Genomic DNA, 25,554 nt, shown 5'->3' with positions numbered 1-25,554 from the left:
CTGGGTGGCAATTAATCCACGGACCGGCACCGGTCCGCGGCCCGGTGGTTGGAGACCACTGCCTCAAGCTATACTCTAGTCTAGTCATTAGTTAGACTGAATTCTTCCCCTACCACTACAGCTAGGGTGTCAAACTCAATCACACAGGGTGCCAAAATCCAAATGCACCTTAGATCGCGGGCCGAACAGGATAAACATTACCTGGAGGGTCGGATCCGGCCCCCGGGCCCTAACTTTGACACCCCTAGGATTTAGCCCTCCAAATGGAGAGTTCTGGAAAAATAGTGGCTATGTTAGAATTCCCACCACAATCCTAAACTACTAATGTTGTGGAAAAATGTTGAATCCGAAGGAAGAGCAGACACAATTCAAGATTAACACAAGTATTTAATAACAGAACTCAGAAAAATACACGCAGTGCACGGTGGCGTGTAGGGAAGACTCCGTCAGAGTGTTCCAACCAACTGACAAGATTCAGGAGTTTTTATAGGGACCTTCCCTAAGTTTGTATCTGGGTCAGCAGAAGCCTCTGCTTCCTGCATTTGTCTCAGGATCAACTCGTTATCTATGTCCTAACAGCAACTATATCTATCTCAGAGTCAGCAGAAGTCTCATCCTGCATTTGTCCCAGGTTAAACGTGTTATCTATTTCATAACAGCAAACACCCCCTAAGTTGGAATTCTAACGAACTGAAGGCTGTTTTAGGCATGTATTCAGAAGGATGTTTTAAAATGCCCACTAGGCTCATTCAAAGGTTACAGCTTCATTGAAAGGTTACATATAAGAATTACATGGAATTAGAATTAAATCAAAAATATTCTCTTACACTAAAAAACTGTATGGTGCGGGAGTACCTAGTGTGCTGGATTTTAAAAGCAATTCGGACACGATGCTCACTACATTTCTTTTTTAAAACAGTGGATATGACATCACCGATTTCAGAAAGTGAAAATCCAATAAATACGAGCATTGTACGATGTCTTTTTATTAATCCACTGTGTTCTGATGATGAAAATGTGGATAGTTGTTAGAAAATTACTTTTTTTTTGCAAAAATTGCTTGACCGCTATGCATTATGGTCTATACCTATCAAAGCTTACTGTTTTTTGCAAAATCTTCTGCGAAGTTTCTAGGACACTGGATTTTGGAATTGTAGATTCGGACAGCAATACTAAATGGCGAACGTATTATATAGTATTAAATCAGATGTTATTACCACTCAATTGTCGTTGGTCATCTACGTTAGTGAGTAGCTGCCAGTGCTAGAAAAACATAAAACACTGGTTTTAAAAAGTCTTGCTAAAACAAGTCATTTACGTTTAAATGTAAATTTATGTGCACCAGAACACACCCACGTGAAGAAATATGTTTCTCTGCAACACGGATCACCTTTGCGGTGGAGGAATACACAAGTCCCTATGACTACTCCTTAAAAAACTATTTTGGACACCATCACTGCTTCAAATACCCCTACTACTGGAGGGGTAGGGGAAGAATTTGGATTTGGCCTAAAGATGGATACTTCCTGTGGCATCCTGGAGCAGTGAACCTAAGGACAGGTAGGTGGGAACCATGTTGGTGACCACCCACTCCTACAAAGCTAACCGTTAACCAACTAAGAACATACCGGGGGGATTTTTAGGTGTAAAGGGTCAGCCCACCCTGACTGATTCCCAACAGACTTGATCCACAAAGATCAAACGACTTCCAGTCAAGTTTTCTCAAAGCTCCGGTCTGAACGTGTGGTGGTATGTTCATAACCTATAGATGGATTGATCCTCAGTTATTAACCGCCAGACGAAAGTGTAAAACAACTAAAGAGAGGAAGTGAGTGGGAGGCTTGAAGCATGTAAAGAGAAAAACAGGCAGAGAAGAGGAAAAAAAAAGAAGTCCAACACAGAATGAAGGAAGCTGAAGATCTCTCTCTCCACCAATGGTGAGTGAGAGGAGAGGGGGAGATGAATGGAGGAGTGAATCAGAAGCATTCCTGACTCCACAGTTAGCAGAGCGGCGCTAGAAAAAGCAAAAGCAGTTAATCTGAAATCCAGATGCCTGAGGGAGCCGCAGAGGGTCAAAGCCGTCCTCAGACGTTCGGCGGCGCTCCTCGCAGACCTCAGTGGCTGAGCAGACGTCTGCAGGACCAACACATCAGCTGGAAGCCGCTTCACGCTCTTGTTAAACCTTCAATCCTGCCGTCAGAACGGAAGGACTTTGTTCTAGATGACAGTTTTCTGCTGAATCGACTCGTTTTTCCACTGCTTTCAGGTGAGTTTTGAAACTCTTAAAAATAGTTTTTTTGCTTGTTTTACTGCTAATTATTTTTATCAATCTGAATCTTGGATTGCATCCTTATTTTTAGTTACAAAAAAATGAAGGATTTTATTTTTGAAACGTTTTAAACGATTAAAATCTGATTTAAAAGTAAAACTTCGTTACCTTTAATTTATCTGGAAACAACACACAAACACAACCTTGTTTTGCTGCAGGAAAACTGTTTCTTGAAATCTATAAATCTCTAGTTATTCAAAGTAAATCATATATTTGAGATCTTTTTAAGGTCAAATTGAGAGTGATGGATATATGCTGCTTTTTTCCCTCAATCACGCTGTGAGCCCTTCAGACAAACTGACGCTCAGCATAAATACATCGTTTATTAGACTCACTGCTCCCCTTTAATGAGCAAAGTGGGCCAGCTGTCAGACATGATAAAAGAAAAGTCGCTTTTTACACGACGCTAATAAAGTCAAAGATTTTCAGATGAACTCGAGATCATTTCCAAGTGGGGATAAAACTCAGAAAGAATCAAAAGAAACACCTTAAAGGAATCTGACCTTTAAGAAAAGACCTGACCTTTCACTAAAGAAGGAAGAAGTGACGAGACAACAATGTGTTGTCTGATCCATCACAGGTTAAATAAAGCGTCATAAAGGAGGTTTGGTGCCCACAACAGTAGATTGTGAATGAGCTGCACATGGTTAGATGGAAAACATGTGGGACTCATATCGTGCTGCTCTCATGACATGTGTTATCTTGAAAAGAGCAGCAGAAACTTGGCTGGCTGTCAGCGTGATGCTTTGGACATTAGGATGTGCTGGCGTCACTCCAACATCCTCAAAGAAATCCTCCAGTTTCCACAAAGGTTTTTTTATTATTACTACTGCAGGCATGAGACGCTTTGAACATGAAAAACTGCTTGTTTTAAATAGGACTGTTGGTGTCAGACTTAAAAAAAAGCTGCTGAATAAGGTCAAATTGAGCTTTTTTGTAATATACAAAGTTAATGCAAGTGAGCTTTAATCAGGAAAGTTTAGCCCGAGAAGATATGTCATGTCTGGTGAAATAGAGAAATCCATCCTGACTTTATTTCCACTTTATTCATCGATCTTTATTCATGAACAAGAAGGGCGGAGCCTCAAGTTTATGATTTATTGATCAAACCATTTCAACTTATCAGGGTTGCTTCTCAGATATCAGCAGCATCTTATAAAGTCCACCAAGTGTCATTTCTATGTGTTTTTCAAAATGTAATAGACCCTTTCCCCTCATTCTGACAGACTTGTGTCTGAAATTGACTTTTTAAATGTACGTCTTTGCGTTACCTCGTCCGAGCTGGCCTCTGGTTCAAAACCCAACAGCTGGATAGCTCCAATATTGCTCGCCATTTTTGTTGCACCAATTAAATTAGGTTGGTGATGTGAGGGGCTGTAAGCTAGCAGGAAAAAAGAGTAAATAGAGCTCTCATCAAATGGAAAAGTGGGAGGCTGCTCTGTGACAACGGTCCCGCCTACAACTCAAAGACACATTTCTTGCTGCTCTACAGAAACTGAGTCCTAGAAAACAACACTGATTTTTAAAGTTTTGTCTAAAAACAGTAAAATTGTAAATAAAAGACCACTGGATACAAATTCTGAAAATGATTGGATTTAGACTTTTGAACTGTAAATGTCACCAGTGACCCCTAAATAACATATGCTCTCTGAACTACAATAGCTCTTTAACGCAATCGACGTAAATCAGTAGATTTTGATCTGAAGAAAATATGGCTTTTATATAGCCTTACCAGTGTTTGAATAAGGCAGATTTTATCTGCCTTACGCTGCAATCATACGATTTGTGCGTCAAATTTGCGTCTACCCCCTGTCATTCTATGTGCGTCAAATTTAACTCCTTGACGCCTTAACGGTCCGACTGCGGAGCAATCGCCAATGTTGTTTCTGGATTTCGTTCATTGCCACATAATTGAAAACATGGATGGTGTTGAGTATCTTGAGTTATACAAATGTTTTGGAAAGCACGTTGCTGTGTTTGATTTCACCAGATCATCCATAGTCTCTTTTGGTGTGGCGTGCTTCAGTCTTGGTGGCTGTTTTAAATTTTACTTCCGTCTGTCTGTGGCTCAGTTTGAGCATTAACCCGAATGGAAATAAAAATAAAACTAGAGGATTTTTTTTTCATTACTAGCTGGAGCATTTGCGTTTGCTACAACAGCACCAACGGCGCATTTCCATCTGCCAGGCAGCTAACCGACGGTGGGTCAGCATAGCAAGCTCTACTGCCCAGGGACTGGCAGCAGACCTTGCTAGCTCTGCCAGATCCTGGGAGGTGGAGCTCACTTTGCTCTCCACCGCTATCATAGCGGGCTAATCACTACAGCTCCATGGACTCTGTGACAGGTTGGCGACCCGTCCAGGGTGTATCCTACATTTTACGAACAGTACACGGGAGAGTCTGCGGCAACCCCACTGCTCCAATGGGTAAAGAAATGGATGGAAGTTCAGGATGGAAATCCCAGCATTAAGCGGCCATATTGGATGTATTTTTTTTTTCTTTTGATCAAGTCACTGCAGCTGAGTCCTTGATTGCCGAGCTCGGCGCCCAAATTGTGCCACAAGACCTCAGATCACGTCTGTACATTGATGTAATATTGAAACTTAACACCTTCGCTGCGCAAATCGCGCCCAGTGTGAATATAGTTTTAGAATCAGCTGATTTTTAACTGTAAAATGTCGCATCTCAGCACAAAACTGCTTTTCTCCACTTCAGAATCCTCTGGAATTAGATTAAAAGTTTAAAAAGTTGAATATTATGATAGATGAAAGAGCTTTAGCTGCAAGTTAAAGGGTTAGTCTTGTGCAGAACAAACAGGAGAACTCCGATTAACCTAAAAAGAAGAGTTTTGGTTCATTTGGAAGTGAATCTTGATGCAGTTCACTGCTGTGTGAAGACAAATAGATACGAAAAAGAAAAAAAAAAAAAGCACAAACCTTCTCTTTTTTAATTTAAAGTAATTGTTGGGAAAGCTTCTCATTCATCCATGGGATGTCTTGAAGCTGAGTCATAAAAGCGTGGTCCTCTCTCAAGAGTGCAGTGTGAAAGCAAACCAAACCAAACGCTTCCTGCATTTTCTGTTGTTTTGAACCAAACTGCAGGGCTGTCCCACGAAAGCGGATAAAACTAAAGTAAAAACAACAAAGGAAGATTATCCGTGATCACAAAAACAGATCAAATGTGAGATGCTTCCTCCTCCTGATCACATTGTGAGCCTTTCTCACACAAACCTACAGCTGCTGGGTAAATTAGCCTCCTCTGTGGGGGTGAAAAACAGACTGAAGTGGAAACCAGAACCCCAAAACTGGCCTCCAAAGACTCCCAACACAAACGTGTTTTTCTGTTCAACTCTCGCCTCCCGTCTTCATTACTGAGGAGATGGAGCAGGCGTGTGCGCGACAGTTTGTGGGCGGGCACTACATGTTTGTGCTGCGTCTTGATTGCCAAACCACCTGGCGGTGGAGCAAACTGCAGCCGAGGGGCTGCAAATGTGAAGCATCTGCAAGCAGAGGTGGAGGCATTAATCCGGAGTGCAGACAGATAATGAGTTGATTGTGTGTCAGAGGCTACACATGTATTCTCAACTTTTGAGATCATGTTGGATAAGAGAGGATTTACAGGATTATATCAATAATTCTGACACCGATTTTCTCGCATCTTTCTTCCTCTAACCTTCTAATGCCATTAATGTTTATTTTTCCCTCCGTTTTTCTCATAATCTACTCACCAGTTCAGACTTGGGGAGAGGATTATTTATGGAATGTATTTTGCATCAAATTATGATAATTTTTCTTTTCATCCGGATCTGTTGAAGCTAAAATTACATTTTAATAAGTCTAGGATGAGAAGAAGGTAATCTGTGCTTTCAGGAGTCATGAGATCAAAGGAGGAATATATTTTTTTTATTTGACACGATTTATGCAAATATTTTATCCAGTTGCATTTGTTTTTGAGTTGTTGAAAACTATAGTTTTAAACGTTTTATTTATTTTGGTCGCACTTAGAAAAATATTTGGAAGCTTTACGATCTTTCTGTGGTTCATTTTTTAACTCCCGTTTGCTTTTCTGATCATTTTAGTCTTTCAGAACCGTTTCCTTTGGATCTGGATCCAATTTAAGCCGCTCCTGTCCATGTGCAGCACAAAACAGCGATGCTTCCAGGAAAAATCATTGTTCACCATCAATCACTGCTTGATCCCTTGTTTTTCCTGCCATTAAAACCTAATTGAGTCATTTAATCACTGGAGTTTTAGGTCCAACAGGTGAACATGTGCGTTTGTTGGTTTAAAAGTGTAACGAAGAGGCTGAGACGTTTGGATCCACATGCAGACGGTTTAATTTCACAGAACAGGGGCAAGACATAGTCGGCGTCAAAGGGCAGGCAAAGGTCAAAATCACAGAGGCAAGGCAGGAAAACGTGGAAACAGGCTTGGGTCAAAACACAGAGACTAGGAAGATTGCTCAGACTGACTGGAAACAGGATCAAGACTTCACATTGAACTGTGGCCTGGAGTGAGTATATAAGCTGGTGAGTCTGATGATGATACTGAACAGCTGTGCATGGAGAAGGTTGGAGCAAAGGTTGATGGGAGTTGGAGTGAGAGAGAGGCTGGTTAAAACTCAGGAGATGGCTCCCTCTGGTGGTCTGCAGAGGACATGGCTGAGTGAGTCCTGACAAAAAGAAGGAAATGCTATTAACAGAGATTATGAGGGCTGTACTTAAAAACAAAAAAAATACAGGACGTTTAAAAACATCTGTCTGTTTTTATTGAATTTTTATGGAATAAAGAATTTATTTACTTTTTTAAACGTTGCTTTAGATAATTGAGGATTCTAGAAATTAATGTACAGTTTTATAAACTTAAACTTAAATATGTCATATAGCTGTTAGTTTGTCCAGCTGGTCCATCAGAACAATGACACGCCCTCTTTTGGCTACCGTAACTCTTCGACCTTTTACACCAGGGGTCCCAAAACTACGGCCCACGGGCCGAATCTGGCCCTCCTCCACATTTGCTCCGGCTCCACAAACACTATCAGAGACGCATACATAATGTTGGTTTTTTTTTTCTCAATCTGGCTGATCGAGACTTTTCATTCCATCATTCTGCAGTCTCAACTACGAGGAGAGGATAGAATATTTATTGTTTTACTTTTTAAAATGGTTTAGTATTATTTTTTGTGAAGTTTACAGAAATGAATTATTTAAAATTTGGCTGCGTGTGGCTTTCTGGAAAACCATAAGGGAAGAAAACAGTTGTGCGGCCCTCACAAGAGAGTTTTTTGAACGTATTCTGACTTCCTGCTTCCTTCCAGGCCAGAATCAGCTGATTTTTGTTGACTGTGTCAACACTTCAGTACCATAAAGTGTCATATATCAGCGCAAAGCTGCTTTTCTCCACTTCAGGATCCAACGGAAATACGTTAATTTCAAAAACGGTTGAAGAGTAATTCAAGGAACTCTGGAGCTAAAGCTCTGGTATTAAAGGGTTACATTTCTTCATCTCCTATCCCACGTTTCATTTGCTTGCATGCACTGTCTATCCTTGCTGTTATGCTATGTTCTGGCCTCAGAAATGGGTGTTCACTTTCAGAGAAAACTCTATTTTTACTACATTTTTAAGTCACTTTTTGGGCTCTAAGTACAAAGTGTAGATTGCCAGTTAAAAGTTAAACCAGGTTGACCAATCAAAGACTGGGATTTGATTGTGACGCTTGGATGGCGTCCTTTTAAAACACAGTTTGAAAACTGATCACGAAAGAGAAAAGAATAATTGGTCTGTCTGGACTTCTGTGACACAAAGTCTTTCATATATGGGAATAGAGCTGTGACGGAAAAAATCCTGTGCAAGACTCATGAGAGCAGTTGCGATAGTATTGGGTTGCAGGTGTCTGGTGTGAAGATCGTAGGCTAAAAGCACGTTTGTCCATTTTGTGAATAGTCCTCATCACTTTCCTAGTAGCTTTAGTCTGCATTTATTTATGTACCATTGATGTATTCCAACTTTTTCATCATATTTGTTTTGTTGGATATCAGATTCTCAGTATAATTCTCTATTTTTTTTTTAATTTTATTTCTTAATTTTCTGAATGGTCTGTTAGCATTCCACTTTTATTTAACCACACCAAGATTCACTTGCAAGTGAACTGAGAACGTCCTTTTTTAGAGGGACCAAACTTAGCCTGGTTTTCACCGAAGCCTTATTAGTTATATGGGCTCACATTTACCTCTTTAACACACGAGTTTTAGAAAAATGCTGCTCCGGTACATATCTTTACAGACATTAAATCTCATTTTTTGTGCTTTTGTTTTGTCAACAAGACAATATTCAGCTTAGTTGTGCTTTTATTCTCTTTCAGACCAAATCAGGCCCTCAATTCTGGCAAACTTTTCCAAAAATAAGAATGCTTTCAGTTTGTTTATGAAGACGATCTTTGTATGTTTGTGTTTTACAGTGGGTTGCACAAACTATTCAACAATAAATAAACAATAAGTTAAACAAACACGCCTGTATCTCCTGATATCACTCTCCCTGCTTCCCTCAGGCGTGTTGATGGCGTGAGCGTCCTGAAGGTCATCCAGTCATGGTGCTGTGCACCAGAAAGGTCTGCAGCCTGGCTGCAGCCTGGCTCTCTCTGCTCTTCTCATCACTGCTGCTGCAGAAGGTAAATCTTTATCACAGAACTTCCTGCTTTATAATCCAGGAGGTAAAATGACTGAAACCACACAGCGACTACTTCATGTTTTAATCCAGAGAAATCTTCAGATGCTGATCGTATTTGCATGTGGAGGCAGAAGAGTTTGGAAAAATAATCATAATTTTATTTATAAACTGTATCTCTGCCAAAAATGCTACAGGAACATGTTAAAAACACAATTTTCGTTGGAATATTTTGCACTTCTGTTCTATTGTTTGCTACAGAAATTATATTTAATGTAATAGATCATACTGATAAGCCCAAAAAATGCTTTATTTTTCCTATAATTTTCATGGATAAATAAATTGACCTTTGTTTAGATGCAGAATTAGATCCAGATTCCATGTTATTTTTTTCTTTTATGAGTTGGGTTACCAGAACTCTCCAGTATCTGCTCACAGTCCGGTTAGTCTGTCAAATTTTAGAACCTTTTGCACCTCACAAGTCAAAAAGTCTGCCCTAAAATGTCTCTAGGTGCAAGTTTCAACAGTTTTACTGATTCAGTTTCCTGTAAACTTGCACCTTTTTGTGATCCATCAGATATCTCCTGTATGTGGGGTCCCGTCCTGCCCGCGGAGCTGCAGCTGTCCTGCTGTCAAAGAGGTCCACTGCACTTTCAGACACCTCGCCGCCGTGCCGAAAACCCTCCCCAAAGACACGGAGAGGCTCAACCTCGGGTGAGACTCAACTTTGAATGTTCTCAAAAGTGAAATGATCATCCGAAATCTTCTCAAAAAAAGAAAAAAAAGAGTCAGAAATGTGTCATACTCTTACAATTCACAGACAGTCTAACTCTACAGTTTATATTTGGAAAATACAATGTATTTCTGCAGGGATGTAAATGCAGAACTGCTGCCTTTACTGTAGAAATCACAGCACATGGAAAAGCCACCAATAATCAAGAGTTAGGAATCATTTCTGTACGCAAGAGCTTTTACAAAAAACATCAAAGGTTTTTAGTGTGTTTTGCTCATAAACTATAGATTATAAAAACATTAAAATAGGTTTTTAACTCATAATTAAAACAGAATGTAAATAATTATAAGTTTAATCATGTATTTTGCTGTTTTTGTATAAATATTAGTGTCAGGTGGGGTTAATGTATCACTGCAGTTTCTTCACCTGGCCACTGGGTGGTGCAGGTTGGGTTGTTCTTCAGGTGTGGGGAGATGAGGGGAGAGCCACAGCACTGTTCAATCGTTTAGAGGTTTTTATGGGTAATGAGGATGTAAAACTTTTGATTTAATGTTTGAGCTCAAGTTAAAATCATTTTTCGGTTTGTAAATGAAGAAAAGAAAATGATGTAAATAAACAAACAAAAAGATTTTCTACATAAGTTGATTTCAAATTTCCTTAGTGGTGTCTGCAAAGGATAAATTATCACTAAAATGTTAAATAAATGAGTGATATAAATGAAAATATTGAATGTTTTCTTTAGGATTTGTAAGTGAGAAGGCATCTGAAAGTTAGTCTGAGCCTTTAGCACCAAAAAATACGAAAAATAAACTTTTGATGCAGCAGGAATGGGAAAAGGTTTATTTAAATAGATCTAAAACACCAAAAAAAAAAGCATCTGTTTTCCCACATTAGGCAAATTGCTTTATTTTGTAAAACCATGTGATGTTAAGATGCATCAGCATTCAGTGACAGACCTATTCCACATATTTTGTCTTTGTCAGGAGCAGATCCAGCTGGATTTTGTTGTTTTTTAGATTTCTCGCTGAGCCTAAAATGAGTTTTCCAACTTTTTCTTGAAACAAAAAACCTTAAAATCGACAGAAGCTGGTTTAGATTTTCTCATAGCTGCAGCTCACCTTGAAGAAGGAGCTCCAAGAGTTACAGTTGAGAGGAATATGCCTGACATCTGGACCTGAACGGTGACAGCAGGGCTGAAGGTTGAGCGCTTTGAGATGAATAATGGAAAACAGCTCGAGATTTTTTTTTGTATCCACTGCACCTCTTGAAGCTAAAAGCAGAGTGGCCTCTAATAAAAAATAAAAAAAAATAGATAAGATAATGATCAACTAATTAAATAATGGGTTGAGACCAAAAGTTTCAATGTTTTAAATTAAACTTAATTGATGTTCAAACGGGGCTGCACGGTGGCGCAAGTGGTTAGCGCTCTCGCCTCACAGCGAGAAGGCCCCGGTTCGAATCCCGGCTGGGACCTTTCTGTGTGGAGTTTGCATGTTCTCCCCGTGCATGCATTGGTTTTTCACCGGGGACTCCGGCTTCCTCCCACCGTCCAAAAACATGCTTCATAGGTTAATTGGTGACTCTAAATTGTCCCTAGGTGTGAATGTGAGAGTGGATGTGTGTGTGATTGAGGCCCTGCGACAGACTGGCGACCTGTCCAGGGTGTACCCCGCCCTCGCCCTTCAGTGGCCGGGATAGGCTCCGGCACCCCCGCAACCCCGAACGGGATGAAGCGGTCAAGAAAATGGATGGATGGATGATGTTCAAACGTGAAAACTGTATCAGAAAAATGTAAAGATGAATAAATCAGGTTTTAAAGAAAAGCGATTGTTGCCAATGTTAGCTTTGGTGGACTAAATGATACTTTTATTGTTTTAAAAGTTGAGCTTTTCCAGCATTTTTCAGTTGAGATCCCAGTGTGAAAACCTAAACAAAAATGTGTGCATTCATGGATCTGAAAGACGTCCGGGATGAAAGCGAGCACTTCGTGATATATGCGATTTGGCCGTTCTCATGGACGGTAGTGGAAAAGTGAAAACTGCCATCTGTCTTGAATTGTGAAGGGATTACTGCACCCTGGGAACCTGCGTGAATCTGTGCAGCAGCTCAGGGTTTGAGTACAGGAGGCTGCACTCTGTCAGTCAGTACTGCTGCATTTCTGACAAACACAGACAACGAAAGCGTGTTTCAGCTGTGAATAATCTTTCCAAACCAGGTCAGTTCCAGCACAGAAGAGGTTTTGCCTGTTTATGTTTTTTACATCCTCTCTTTGAAGGTTAAAGGTTGCCAAAATGGCCTCTGTTGAACATCAATCCATGAAGACTTCCTGTTTTCTTTTTATTTTTAGGATCATATTTCATTTAAAGGAATGCATTTTGTTTTTAGAACTAAACCTGACTTTGAACTTCACACAAAAAAGCTTGTCCGGTTTAAGCCTAACTAAATCTAGAAACCGACCAGCACTAAAACCATCAGCAAATCTCAGAAAAACAGAGCGAAAGGAAACAGAAGCGGTTGGTTTTGCAAGAGGACATGAAAGTTTTCAGATTTTCACTTATTTACTTTAACTAATAAATCACACAGGACTTAGAAGAGCTTAAAATCCACTTCAATCATATTTTAATCCATTTTAAAGTCGTTCCCAGTGGTCTTTTAATTATGATTTTGCAGTTTTCAGCCCTTTTAAAAAAAAAAAAAAACTGCTATTTTCTAGGACATACATTCTACAGAGCACAATAATCCCCTTCCTGTTGCTGAGAGCTCTCTGTTAACATGTTCTCTTGATAACCCCTAACCTGTGCAACGAAAATGGCAAATAATATGCAAACTATCCAGACATACACTTTTTAACCAGATACAAAATCAGACGAGGAAAGCAAAGACCTACATGGATCTATTTGTCTGCAAGTGGATGCATCAGAATATAATGGAGCAAGGAGCATGTGATCCACCCAGCCAACCTAATTCACAATAATATAAATCAAGAAATACTCAAAAACCCTATTTTTAGCTTAATTTTCTATATCTATGTCCTCCATCATCACAAAAATGCCACTAGAACATGTTAAAACAACAAACACAAGATTTAAACTAAGTGCAAAAATATAAAACCAGAAACATTTCTGACCTCCATCCATGATGGTGTTCTAATAAACTCTTTTATCGCCTGTTGTGTTTACTCTCCCTGCCTTACAGCTACAACAGCCTGACAGAGGTGGAGGGGTCAGAGTTCAGGCCCCTAAGGCAACTGGAAATGCTCATGTTACATGGAAACGACATTAGCTCGGTTCATCCTGGGGCCTTCTACAGCCTGAGGTCTCTGCAGGTATTGTGTCTTCTACAGCTCAGTTTGCATTTTCTTAAAACAAGTTTATGTGCATGTCAAGCCGTTCTGTTCAACCTTTAAGCAGGGAGAAAAAAAAATATGCTGTAAAATGTATTTTTGTTCTTGGGGTTAACTAATGTATAAGCACCTCCTGGTTACTGCACAGAGCCACAGTAGTTTTCTTCTACAGTAAATCCTGTCAAACACATGATTAGCAGAACTGTTGGGTCTTTTCAACCAAAACTTGAGACAAAGTTAGCACTTTTACTACACAATTCAATACTTTGTGTAACTTTACATTATAAAGTGACTTAAATTTGAGTAAAACCCTATTTTTTCCCACAGATTCTGAAGCTAAGCTACAACAAGCTAACGTCGGTAAACGCGGGCATGCTGGAAGGTCTGGTCGGTTTAGTCCGTCTTCATCTGGACCACAACCTCATAGACTTCATCGAGCCTTATTCTTTTAACGGTCTGACTTCACTGAAGCTCCTGCAGTTGGAGGGAAACCTTCTCAAAGAGATCCACCCTCATACCTTCATAACTGTGTCAGTGCTGGGAAACTTTTGGACTTCTGGGCTCAAGTAAGAAAACAAAAAACTTTCAATTTCTGCTTTATATGTTTCATAAAAAAATGTGTTGTCAAATGTTTTCATTTACCAATATAATTTGATTCAAGTATTATAAACACTTCTATTGTATTTGTATGTATCCAGGCTAGAGCTAAAGACATTTTTGAAGGAATAGGCCATTCCCAGCTCACTGAACTCCAGACTAGTGCTATAACAAGAACCTAGACTGCAAAAACTGAATCTCAAAAAAGTAAAAGGACCCCTCCTTAAAGGAAAATGGTCTTATTTTTTGACTTGCAAGAAAAAAACACATAGAATTGCTTCTCCATTATCAATTTTTAAATAGTTGGCACTTCAGTGAATGACGCTACTCATACATCACTAGCAAATCTGAGTCCCTGATTGGTCAAAGTTTAAATTGGTTTAACTTTCAACGAGTGTTCAAAACTGACTTAAAAACATGTGTAGCAACAAGTGAATGTGAGAGTTTTGAATGCGAATGCAGGAAACGTGCACATAGATTTTCATTGGAAGTGGCCACTGGCATGTACCATTAGATGAAGTCAAAGTAGTGTAGTTATCTTTCTATGGGTTTCTATGTTTCAGTGGTTGCATCCAAACCATAGATCACTAAGTGATGCAAAGCATTGGATGATGGGGTGAAAAGCATGCTGCCACTGAACTCTACAGCAGAGAGAAACAGACTGTGGTGATGAATCATGCTTCTCCATCTGGCAAATTCTTGGATTAGTCTGGATCTGGCATTTTCAAAGAGAATAGTTGCTCTGATGGTTTCTTTGACTGGATTAGCCCAAATGTAAATCTCGGTGGATGAGTTTTGGTGTGTTTTTGTCAAGAGCTAGAATAAGTTTCAGAGAACAGATGACTGCACACCAGAGCACAAAGCAAGCCCCATTAGGACAAGGTTAAGAGTTTGTTCTAAGGAAACTGAGAGATTTGACTTAAGCCTTTAACACAGAAGTTATTGCTGGCAACACCTAAATATCCCATAGCAGTTTCGAACTACTATAACTCCTTAAGTGTTTACAAATCTATTCATGAATCTTACACAGCAAAAGGCAGCTTTTCCTGCAGTAAAACACATTTGTGATGAATAAAGCAAAGTTAGCCTTGTTCAACAGTCCACAACTTCTGTATGAGAATTTCAAGCCAACAAAAAAAAAATAATAATGTTGTGGTTTCTTAAATGAACACAGAAGGCTGGTTTTCAATTAAGTCTATTTCTATGTTAAATCTCAATAATAAATGCATGTGCAAACTGGTTTTGAAAAATTTCTTGAGTATTTAATTATTTTCTATTCATTACTGTAGGGTGGGGTTTCTAAACCAGCTGTTCTGATTTTATGGGAGGTAAAATGTGTGTATTATTCGAACAAGATTTTTCTAACCTCACTTTGGTTAGTTGCAGAAATGTTATAAAAATGTGAAAGTTAGACATCTATTCATGTTCGTCAGTATTTATACTAGTAACCTACAAAACAGAGCAGCAGTTGCAAACTGACTGATAGAGTCCTATTCATTTCCTCTTCTGTTAAAATAAATTCACAAATATAACCCATATTTAAATCTAGCAATTTAACGAGTTAACATGCCATTATTGTCTTAGACACTTGCACCTGTCAGACAACTTGCTGGAGCAACTCCCTGCTGCAGCACTGAAGACTGCTCAAAGGTTGGAACTTCTCTCTCTACATGGTAACCCATGGACCTGTGACTGCCAGCTTCAATGGCTGATTGAATGGAGTGAAGCACATGAAGGTAAACTTCTATATTTAAAAACATTTGATTGTTAGCTGCATTTTTAATCATTAATCCCATTGTTGAGAAAAATTAAGCAAGCAAAAAGAACAATTCTCTAAACACTATTATATTAATGTTGAAGTTTATGTACAAACTCCTGTGGTAATCTGCTGTTACTTTGCATTTCAAATGTTGTTACAAAGACTCACAGATCATGTTGTTATGTGTGCTGTTTGGGTTACTGGTTATTCATGCCAACTTGCATTTTGTTTTTTTTTCTTTCTTCTAGGAGTAATAAAATGTAAGAAAGAACGAGGCTCGAGTGAAATCTGCCCTCAATGCTCCTATCCTCAACATCTGAATGGTACCCAGCTTCTAGGATTAACTGCAGGCAAGCTTACCTGTGAGCGGCCACTTCTTCGATCCCCTTTCAAGCAATGGGACAATCCTATGTGGGCAGAGACAGAAGTAGAACCTGACCTGCCATATGTACAGGATTTTGAGAAACCTCTGGGCCACCTGACCATTGTTCTTTCTGACAGCCATGGAAACAGTGCCCATGTGGCGTGTGACGTACGTCATCCAGGGGACAGCCCGCCCATGACATGGAGTGTGAATTCACGGACACCTGGGGAACTTTCTGTGAACGTATCACTGGTGACTGTTCTTGAGTGCGAGATTGATAGAGAAAAGTTACAAAACCTCTGGCAGTTGGTGGCCTATTACTACGAAAGCCCTGCAATCTTGGAGAGAGGTCATCTAAGGGGAAATACAAGTGGAGTTACATATCAATATGTCCAAGTGGTGAATGAAAATTCTCCGTATTTCACAGAGCTAAAAGGATATTTGGTGGCAGAGCCTGCATGGCTCCTTCAACCAAGAGTTGTATTGAAACTAAACAGGCAGCAGACAACAACAAAGAAACTTGTGATGGATTTCACCACTTTAATTACAAAGCAAATCAACAGCAATAGGGTACAAGAAGATGGGGAGGACTTTGCTACATCCTGGGCGTTACTTCGAAGAGGGAGTGCTGGGAGAATTCAGACTGCTCTGGAGGGTTCAAAGGTTCATTTGGAGTGTAGTGTTATTACCTCTGACCCGCAAGTGAAAGTGGAGTGGATACTTCCAGATCTGTCCACTCTGGAGGACTCAAATGATAAAATAGAACTTTCAGAAGAAGGACAACTTGTTATTCTAAATGCCTCTATATCTGACTCAGGTGTTTACCACTGTATCATCAGAACCAAGGCTGGTGTAGACCTAATGCCACTAAGACTTACCATCAAAGAGCGTTCTCTCAGTCCTACAGCCTTAAATGGTGAGAAAATCACAACCAAGACAGGAGGATTTTTCTCTCTTCCTTGTGAAGTGACCTCAGTACAACCCAGTCAAACTATGTGGTACCTGCCTAAAAACCAAGTGCTTCTTCCCACACAAAAGACAAGAAGAATAGAAGTGACAGAGAATGGGACGTTGGTTGGAAGGAAGCTTACACAAGAGGATGCAGGCGAATATAGCTGTGTGACCTCTAATCTGTATGGAGTTGACATGTTGTCTCATGTAATAGAAGTCACAGAAGTAAAGAATTCTGATGAGTCAAAAATACAACCAGAGGGCCAAGAAACAATCCCCACACTTAGTGTGGAGGAGGGAGAGGGATCAGGGGGAGACTATCAGGAAACCATACGTCCGTTTGCAACAGAGCTTCCTGAGAAAGTGGGAACACCCCTAAATAGACCTAACAGGTTTTTTAAAAAGACACCAATGAAAAACTCAAGGAGGAAACCCAATAAATCAATTAAGGAATTAGATCCAAATCGTTGGGCAGAGATACTAGCTAAAGCTCACGCTAAACCAAGTGCTCCTCTTCCCACAGAGCAGTCCCTAGAAGATCCCAGTACTGTAATGATCCACAAAATTGCAACCACACATTCAACTGCTCTTGCAACCACATCTGTTGACAAGGCTAACTCCCTTCAAGACATTACAACACATCTTGAAGCAGAGCCAACCAAGTTTTCTTTAGTCCCAAAAGTTGAAAGTAGAACCCAGTCAAACAAAGAGAAGATAAAACATCATTCTAAAGGTCTTGAAGAATCAGAAATTCAAATTCATCATTCTAGTTTTCCTGGAAGCACACCATTAACTAAACTGCCAGCTGAAGAGATCATAGAAAAAGTAAGAGCTATCACAATTCCTCCTTTAATAAGAACTACACAGGCTGGTTTAAGGCCAGGAATTCATCACTCAAATGTTCCTGGCCGTACAAACAGAAGAAGACCCCCTTTTAGATGGGGAAGACCCCCAATGAGAAGAACCCATCCATACACCAAACCTCTGTACCATCCACTTAAAAAACCCCAAACAACTGTTCGCCCAATACCAACCACGACTTCAACAACAACCACCACCACCACAACAACAACTCCTGTTACCACTACAACAACCACCACAACCACTACAACAACCCCTGCTCCTACCACAACAACCCATGCCCCAACTACAGAGGATTACGATGGACATTTATCTGCTGAGTACAACATAGATGATGAGGACAACTATTATGATGACTATGATTATAAGAATAGTGTAACCTTGAGTGAAAATGATGATCTAAACAGTGAAACTACTTACAATCCCATAGGCAATACCTTTACTCAATCTCCATCCTTTACTGAAACAGATCCAAACATAAGCAAAAACATTGTTCCAACTCCAAAAACAATTGCAATTCCAAACCTTGATAATTCATACTTGAGGAAAACTGATGACTTTGTGAATTTAAGGATAACTGATGTAAAGAGCACAGGAATGAAGGGACAAACTAGAGGAAATGACAAAGATAACATAAAGCCACATGTAGTTGATGAAAACAAGAAGGATATGACAGAAACAAAGGAGCAAGACAGACACAGATATACTGATGTCATTGGGAGAAATGAAGAAAACGCGAGAATGAAGATGGTCACCCCGAGCTACAATGTGCAAAATAACATCAGGTTGACCACCCGGAATAGACCAAACAGACCTCTACCTGAACAAAATATACCAACACATACAAGAACATCATCTGTGAAGAGTTTTTCAACAAATACCCAAGAAGAACATGAAATCACTCATGGCAAAGTTAAAATGATAAGCAAGTCAACTAAGATCCCTGAGCCCCACAATCCTTCCAATATGCAGCCACTCCATCCTTGGCTTCTCCAGACCAACCAGGGAAATGGAAAATCTACCAATTCCAGAACTATAAACACAAACCAAAACAGAAATACAGGCGTACAAACTGAAGTCAGTCATGACAAAGTTTCCCATCATCCCAAAGTGTATCCCACCTCCCACTGGTCTTCACACCACCGCCATCCCCATCACTCTTACCCCTTAAACCCTTCCTGGCCAAGCCAAAGGTTGTTTCCTCACTTGAAACAAGGTGAATTTCTTTTGAAAGTGTTTTTGGGTATAGCCACTAATGGATGTGATAAATATTAAGTAATGTTTTGATTTTTTTTTAAAGGTTCTGGATCACATGTTGCAGTTACCCACCGTCCCTGGCCTTTCCCCCACCCTTGGGTTCACAGCACTTTTGTGACAAATCGACCAGAGATCACAGCTGAAACAATAAAACCTACTCCAACTATTGCCAAAATGGAAAACTTCAGGACTATACCACCTAAACCACATCATTACAATTATGATGTCAGCAGTCAAACAAGAGATAAATTACTCATGTTAAGGCTGAGGAACAGATACAGACAGGTACATAGGAGTGTGCATAAAAAGTGACATCTTTTGACCAATTCTGTTTTTAAAAATATGTGTTGTCTGAATAATGAGGCTAGAATTTTCTTCTTTTTTACATACTTTAAACTTTAACTCTACAAGAAATTCATTTGATAATGAAGTGAAAGTTAGTATTGGAACAAATCAAAATTGGCACAAGCAATACTGTTTAAAGTTCTTAAATTTTTATAACCGTGGCATATCCCTGAGAATCAAATACTTTAATAATAGATTGTTTAGATTCTCTTAATAAAGGTTTCTCATTGTGTCTGTCTTTTACAAATCTAAAGGTATCAGCTTAAAAAAATGTAGAGTTTAAAGATATGGGGATCACTTTAGTCTTGTGGTTGGTTCTTTGACCCCTTGTGTGTCTGCAGCTTCCTGTACTAAATGTGTTCAAGCAACAAACCTATTATTATCATAAAACGATACATTTAAAACACAGAATGATGATTTGGCCTTGAGCAAGAAAGTTCCCTAAAACAACAGGGAAACTGAGACGTTGTTGTCACTTGAGCACTGTAAAACTTGAATTTTTTTTTTTTTTTTTTTTTTTTTACATTTAAGGGTACCTACGGGTTTCTCCCCACATCTGCTTCTTACCACTTCACCACATCACACCCCGTTTATGGAGGTGAGTGGCCTGTTGGAGACGTTTTAACAGACAAAAAGAGCAAATCAAGGGTCTAACAGACCTGAATATTTAAGAAAAATCTCTCAATTTACTCTATTATTCTATATCATAGGAAGACAACACAGTTTCCGACAACCCACACCTGCACCTCCTTTCCCATGGTTGCGTGGAGCTGGGGGAGGTGGGATGAAGCCCCGAATCAACTCATTAAATACAGCAAGTATGTCTGTGCTGGCAGAGACTGACGTGGTCCTTCCCTGCAAAGCCACTGGAAATCCAGAACCCAACATTGCATGGACCAAAGTATCTACAGGTAAGATCCAGAGAACTTAATAAGTTACTAGAGAAAAATCTGTTAGGAAACTGGGATTCTCCATATTTTGGTCATACTATTGGCAGCATATTTTGAAATATTACTTACAAAAGAATATCAAAAGGAAAGATTTTAATAGAAATCTTGAGGGGATTTTTTTTCATTGGTCTCTCTTTTATGTCATCAGGTGCCACTATTCCATCCAACACCAAGCATGGCCCTCGTTTTGAAGTCTTCAGAAATGGAACTTTCTTCATTAAAAATATTCAACTTCAGGATCGAGGACAGTACCTCTGCACAGCCCAGAACAAGCTTGGATCAGACCGGATGGCCATTACTTTAACTGTTCAGACAGAGTCCCCAAAGATTCAAAGACCTAAGTCCGCAGCAATAGCAGTCTACTTAGGAAAAGGTGTGGCTTTACACTGCCTTGCTTCTGGAAAACCAGCAGCCCAAATTTCCTGGATTCTCCCTGACAGAACATTTGTTCGAGAAGTCGGGACAGTTCACTCTGTTTTTTCTGCAATATCCCTTCTTCAGAATGGGACCCTGCAAATACATTCTACCAACTTCTCCAGCAAAGGGGACTATAAATGTATTGCAAGCAATGCAGCAGGTGCTGATACCATCACCTATCACCTCCATGTTGCAGCGCTGCCTCCAAGCATAAGTGAAGCACCAACAGACAGTCTTATTGTTCAGCCAGGTACAAAGAAGAGTTGTATGGCGTTTTTAACATTATAGTGCAGCCTTTAGATGTTACTTTTCTAAACTTGTGAAATCTCATTTATCCAGGCAGAGATGTGTATGTTCACTGCTCTGTGAAGGGCGAACCAGCACCTATTCTCAAATGGATGCTCCCAGAAGGTATCCATGTTAAGCCATCACAGTTTCTAGGAAGCAGGTTGTACATCTTCCCCAACGGAACACTGTTTGTGAAGAATGTTTCTCCCTCTGATAGTGGAAGGTATGAGTTGCATTCTTGTAGATTCTACCAAGGTTTTGTCTGTGCAATGTTGCATTTAACAATCAGTTTCCAGCCTTTAAGTGTCTACATAATAAGGATTTACCAAGCTTGTATCTTTCCACTCAGGTATGAGTGTTTGGCTACCAATGCAGTAGGGATTGCCAAAAGAACGGTCCAGCTAGAAGTGGAAGCACAATCCTTTATCTTCTCCCGCCAGCCTTCTCCTCCTCTTTCAATTCCTTCATCTCCCAACCATGGCACTCCATCTCGTCAACATGTGGTCTCAGCTATGTATGGTTCTACTGTCTACCTCCACTGTCCAGAATCCACTGGATCATTAAGAGGAACAGTTTGGCAACTTCCATCCAAGGCCATCATTGAACACAGATACAGGTAATTCAAATATGTACAAATGTTACTCCATACACCACTAATATAATTGTAAATACATGTTTAAGTTTAACAGAGCCCTAAAGTTTTCTGGTTTAACCTTGTTCACATTTCTCGTCTATCTCTCCGTCTCCAGCCCCGAGAGACCAATTAAAGCTTTCCATAATGGGACTCTGAGGATTCTCCAGCTAACAGAGCTGGATGGAGGGAAGTATTTGTGTATTTTTCAGCGGCCCAATGGTGAAGACATGGAGCTCTTCCAGGTATGATCAGGTCATTTGCCGGTTTGAAATTTGATGTTTTAATTTCTAGCGACACTTGTCAATCTCATTGAATACCTTATGAAAGGAAATCAAAAAACAAATTCTTAAGTTTTCCTTAAGTTTTCTGTAATGACACCACTGTCATGTCTGCTACAAATAAGAGGTCTTCTTCAAAACTTCTAAACTAATTGTTGCCCTTAATATAAGGATGTATGGGATAATAAAACAAATCTCACTAACTGGTAAAGTGATGAACATTTTAACTAGCATCACATATTCAATCTAAAGACATTTAGATATTGTGTAAATATTAATATTTTGATTAATAGATGGTTCTATAACTTATTGCAGATGTAGTTTCATTGGTTTGTTTTAACAGGTAGAAGTGCTGATGACTCCTCCCAGAATTGAACATCTAAAGACTGCAAAGGCTGAGATTACCTATGGAGAAAATTTCCAGGTATTCATTACATGTCCTACTTTCTTAAAAGTTAAATATCCCAGAAAAAATATCAATGGAATTTTTTTTAATGTATTCCTTTCATACAATATTATGATAAATGAACTATCAGTCAGGGTATCTGCAGTAGGGTTTGATTCTTCTAGTTATGAACCTATAGCTTTGTTGTTACAGCAAACAAGTTCCAGAAAATGTCATCTGTTTTTCACATTCTTAGGTGGACTGTGTTGCAACTGGTCTTCCTGATCCAGAGGTTTCCTGGAGTCTTCCAGATGGAACTATGATCAACAATGCTCTTCAGTCAGATGATAGCGGTCTACGCAATCGCCGCTATGTCATGTTCGAAAATGGAACTCTGCTGCTCCAGCACATCAACAAAAGGGATGAGGGTGACTACACATGCTATGCTAAGAACAAACTGGGTAAGGACGAAAGAAAAGTGAGTGTTAAAGTGGCACCAAAATCTCCACAAATTGGATTAAAATCCCAATCCACTGTTATGGTAAAGATGGGAGAATCTGCCAAACTAGAGTGTAAAGCAACAGGTGAACCCACACCAAAAATAATTTGGATCTCACCACAAAAGGATGTAATACCACTGTCAACAGAAACATTTGAGATCATGAATGATGGGACTTTAATCATCAAGAAAGTAACTCTGGCGGATGAAGGGAAATATGCATGTGTGGCACGCAACTCTGTTGGTGATGACATTAAATACACCACGGTTGAAGTTGAACACCAGGAACCCTTCATCAATGGAATAAAAGGAAAGAGTTCAACAAAACTTTTGGGAGTCTCCTATCAAACAGCTCTTATGGACTGCAGAGTGGAAGGAAAACCTGAGCCCAAAATCTGGTGGATTACTCCTTATGGGATCTCTCTAACAACACCCTACCTTGGAGGTCGGTTCCAGGTTCACCAAAATGGGAGCCTAGAGCTCAGAGGGGTAAGAAAGACAGATGAAGGCAGATATACATGTCTAGCTAAAAATCATCTTGGTGAAGCCTCGATGTCAGTTGAGTTACAAGTAGCATCCTTAGCTGAAAAGCCTAGCTTTGCTGTTCCCAACATTGAAATTTTACCCATAAAACAAGATGGTTCTGGAATAGCCCTCAAGTGTCCTGCTCGAGGCAAACCAAACCCAGAACTTTCATGGCTGCTTCCCAATGGGACAATGTTAAAACCTGGTCTACGTCTCCAACGCTTTACCCATCATCTCGGGAGTGGAACGTTGCAAATCTCAAACCCTGTTGCGAATGATAAAGGAGTGTACCGATGCATAGCAAGAAATGTGGCTGGACAAGCAGAGAAACGCTATGCCTTGGAAGCTGGGAGAAAGCCAGTAATCAGAGGATATACAGGTATGTATTTGTACTCAAATGTTAACAAAACTGATTTATTTTCTTCTTCTTCTTAAAAAAAAGGGTCTTACACAGCTATCAACTGTTTGTCAGAGAAAAAAATACTTTCATTTTATTTCACCAAAAACTTTTGGAGCATACTTGTCACAGCTATAACTGAGGACAAAGCTGAAGCCTTCATGTGTAACTGCATCAATCTATACTCAAAATCCGTCTGATTGGTGAAAATATGCCTTTAAAATGGATTTCTAGAGGGAAAATACCAGAATGTATGCCGTCTGTTTTAAAGTTTCCCAAGTACCTTAGAAATAGATTAAGAATCAAAAGTGGACATTGCCTCACCTGTATTGTTAGCTGTATTTTTCATCTTTCCACAAAACTTAATTAATTGTGTCTTTGCACAGGTGGGATGACGATCACTTTTGGCCTCAATCTCAACCTACCATGCACAGTGGATGGGTGGCCTCCAGCATCAATCACATGGACTCTACCTAATGGTGTGGTTTTGGACAAACCTCAGACCATTGGGCGAATATCTTTCTTCAATAATGGGACACTCCAAATCAAGCAGGTTGCCACTTTTGATAAAGGAACATATAGCTGTAAAGCTTCCAACGCACATGGATCAACCACTCTGTCTTATCCAGTCACAGTGATGGTTTTCCCTCCACGGATCACGACCACAATGCCACCCATTACCAAAATTATCCAAGGAACACCAGTGATTTTACAGTGTGTAGCAAATGGAATGCCCAAGCCGGATATTTCCTGGACATTACCTGGACGCACCACTCTGCTTCCACAAAACCGGTACACTGTGAGGGGAGGAATTCATATAACACAGGAAGGTTACCTGGTAATCCAAAATCCAGTGCTCACAAACTCTGGCATTTATAAATGCAATGCCAAAAACGCTCTGGGGACAGATTTTAAATCCACATATCTACAAGTTGTTTGAGTGACACTTTACAAACACAAGAAGACTATGATTGTATGACGACTGGAAAAATAAAGACTCTGCTGGTTGATTTTTAACTAACACTTTTGTCACTTCCCTTAGGGGTAGAATTCATTGCACATCAGGCTTTGTCTCTATATTGTATTGCTGTTGTGTAATTTCCAGAGATATCAGATAATTAGCTGTGATGTTAGTCATGGGCTCATTGTTGCAGACAGTTTAAGGAAGTATAATGTTGCATTTGACTATGATCTGCCTCATTACTTTGAAGGGTTGACCTCTCTCTGTTTCTACCACAGCTACTCAATACTAAAAGCAGTAGATCCATCATGAAATTAAAGGTAGCTTGTTGTGTTTGAGTTTTAAATTGTTAGCCACTTCCAAATGAAGCAACAAACTACAGGTCTATCATTGCACATCCAGTTGCCCTTTTAATGTTATATTTTTTAGTAAAAATTTGACATTGTTGTAATTTTAGTTTTCCATAAGAGTATTTTTCTTCAAGTAAAAGTATTTTGATCTGTGTATTAAATTTATATTTCTTTTGTCTGTTATCCTAGCTTTTGTAGGAGTATAATTTTGTATTTTTGCTGTTCAGATGTTGATTTTTTTTGCCAAAACAAATTCCATCTTCCACTAAGAATCATATTTCCTTAATAATATGTTACTATTTTTTTAGCCTTGAGCTTGTCAAGTAAACTTTTATGTTTTTGGTTGTGTGTGTTTGTTTTTCTTAATAGGATAATTGTACTACATGTGGTTGTTCATGTCATTTATCCATCCCAAAGAAAGGAAAGTAAAAGCAGCAATGAAGCAGTTTTGAGAAATCACAACACATTTTAAACTTTGTAAATCATTTAAGAAGTCAAGGGTTGGTGTTTGGTGAGGAGTCCTGAGTTTAAATCTTTACTCCAGTTAATCTCACTAGTACTTATCGGGTTTAAGGTCAGAGCTGTGTGTGGCCCAATAAAGCTCTTCCACACAAAACTCAACAAATCATGCTAATCTTGTATTGTGCTTTGAGACACGGTTATCTCGGA

At 39.5% G+C, this 25,554-nt stretch overlaps 1 protein-coding gene across 1 annotated transcript; it reads left to right on the top strand.

The window, feature by feature from the left end:
- Positions 1-8,914: 8,914 nt before the first annotated feature.
- Positions 8,915-25,256, top strand: si:ch211-159i8.4 (matrix-remodeling-associated protein 5). Its single transcript, XM_036214061.1, has 16 exons — positions 8,915-8,995; positions 9,503-9,705; positions 12,920-13,049; positions 13,395-13,633; positions 15,249-15,400; positions 15,672-18,815; positions 18,900-19,141; positions 19,733-19,799; positions 19,912-20,112; positions 20,300-20,818; positions 20,908-21,079; positions 21,206-21,472; positions 21,606-21,732; positions 22,112-22,192; positions 22,410-23,556; positions 23,961-25,256. The coding sequence occupies exons 1-16, from the start codon at positions 8,915-8,917 to the stop codon at positions 24,512-24,514; spliced, it is 7,326 nt and encodes a 2,441-aa protein (XP_036069954.1). The 3' UTR covers positions 24,515-25,256.
- Positions 25,257-25,554: the final 298 nt, after the last annotated feature.

This window comes from Oryzias melastigma, linkage group LG10 (genome assembly GCF_002922805.2).
Source record: "Oryzias melastigma strain HK-1 linkage group LG10, ASM292280v2, whole genome shotgun sequence".
Taxonomy (NCBI): domain Eukaryota; kingdom Metazoa; phylum Chordata; class Actinopteri; order Beloniformes; family Adrianichthyidae; genus Oryzias; species Oryzias melastigma.
The sequence above is the reverse complement of the archived record's forward strand: the minus strand, read 5'-3'. Positions and strand labels throughout refer to the sequence as shown.

Coding starts and splice junctions, on each gene's coding strand:
- si:ch211-159i8.4 (XM_036214061.1), top strand. CDS start 8,915: ATGGTGCTGTGCACCAGAAAGGTCTGCAGCCTGGCTGCAGCCTGGCTC. Junction 20,113..20,299: donor ATGGACCAAAGTATCTACAG/GTAAGATCCAGA, acceptor TTATGTCATCAG/GTGCCACTATTCCATCCAAC. Junction 21,080..21,205: donor TCTCCCTCTGATAGTGGAAG/GTATGAGTTGCA, acceptor CTTTCCACTCAG/GTATGAGTGTTTGGCTACCA.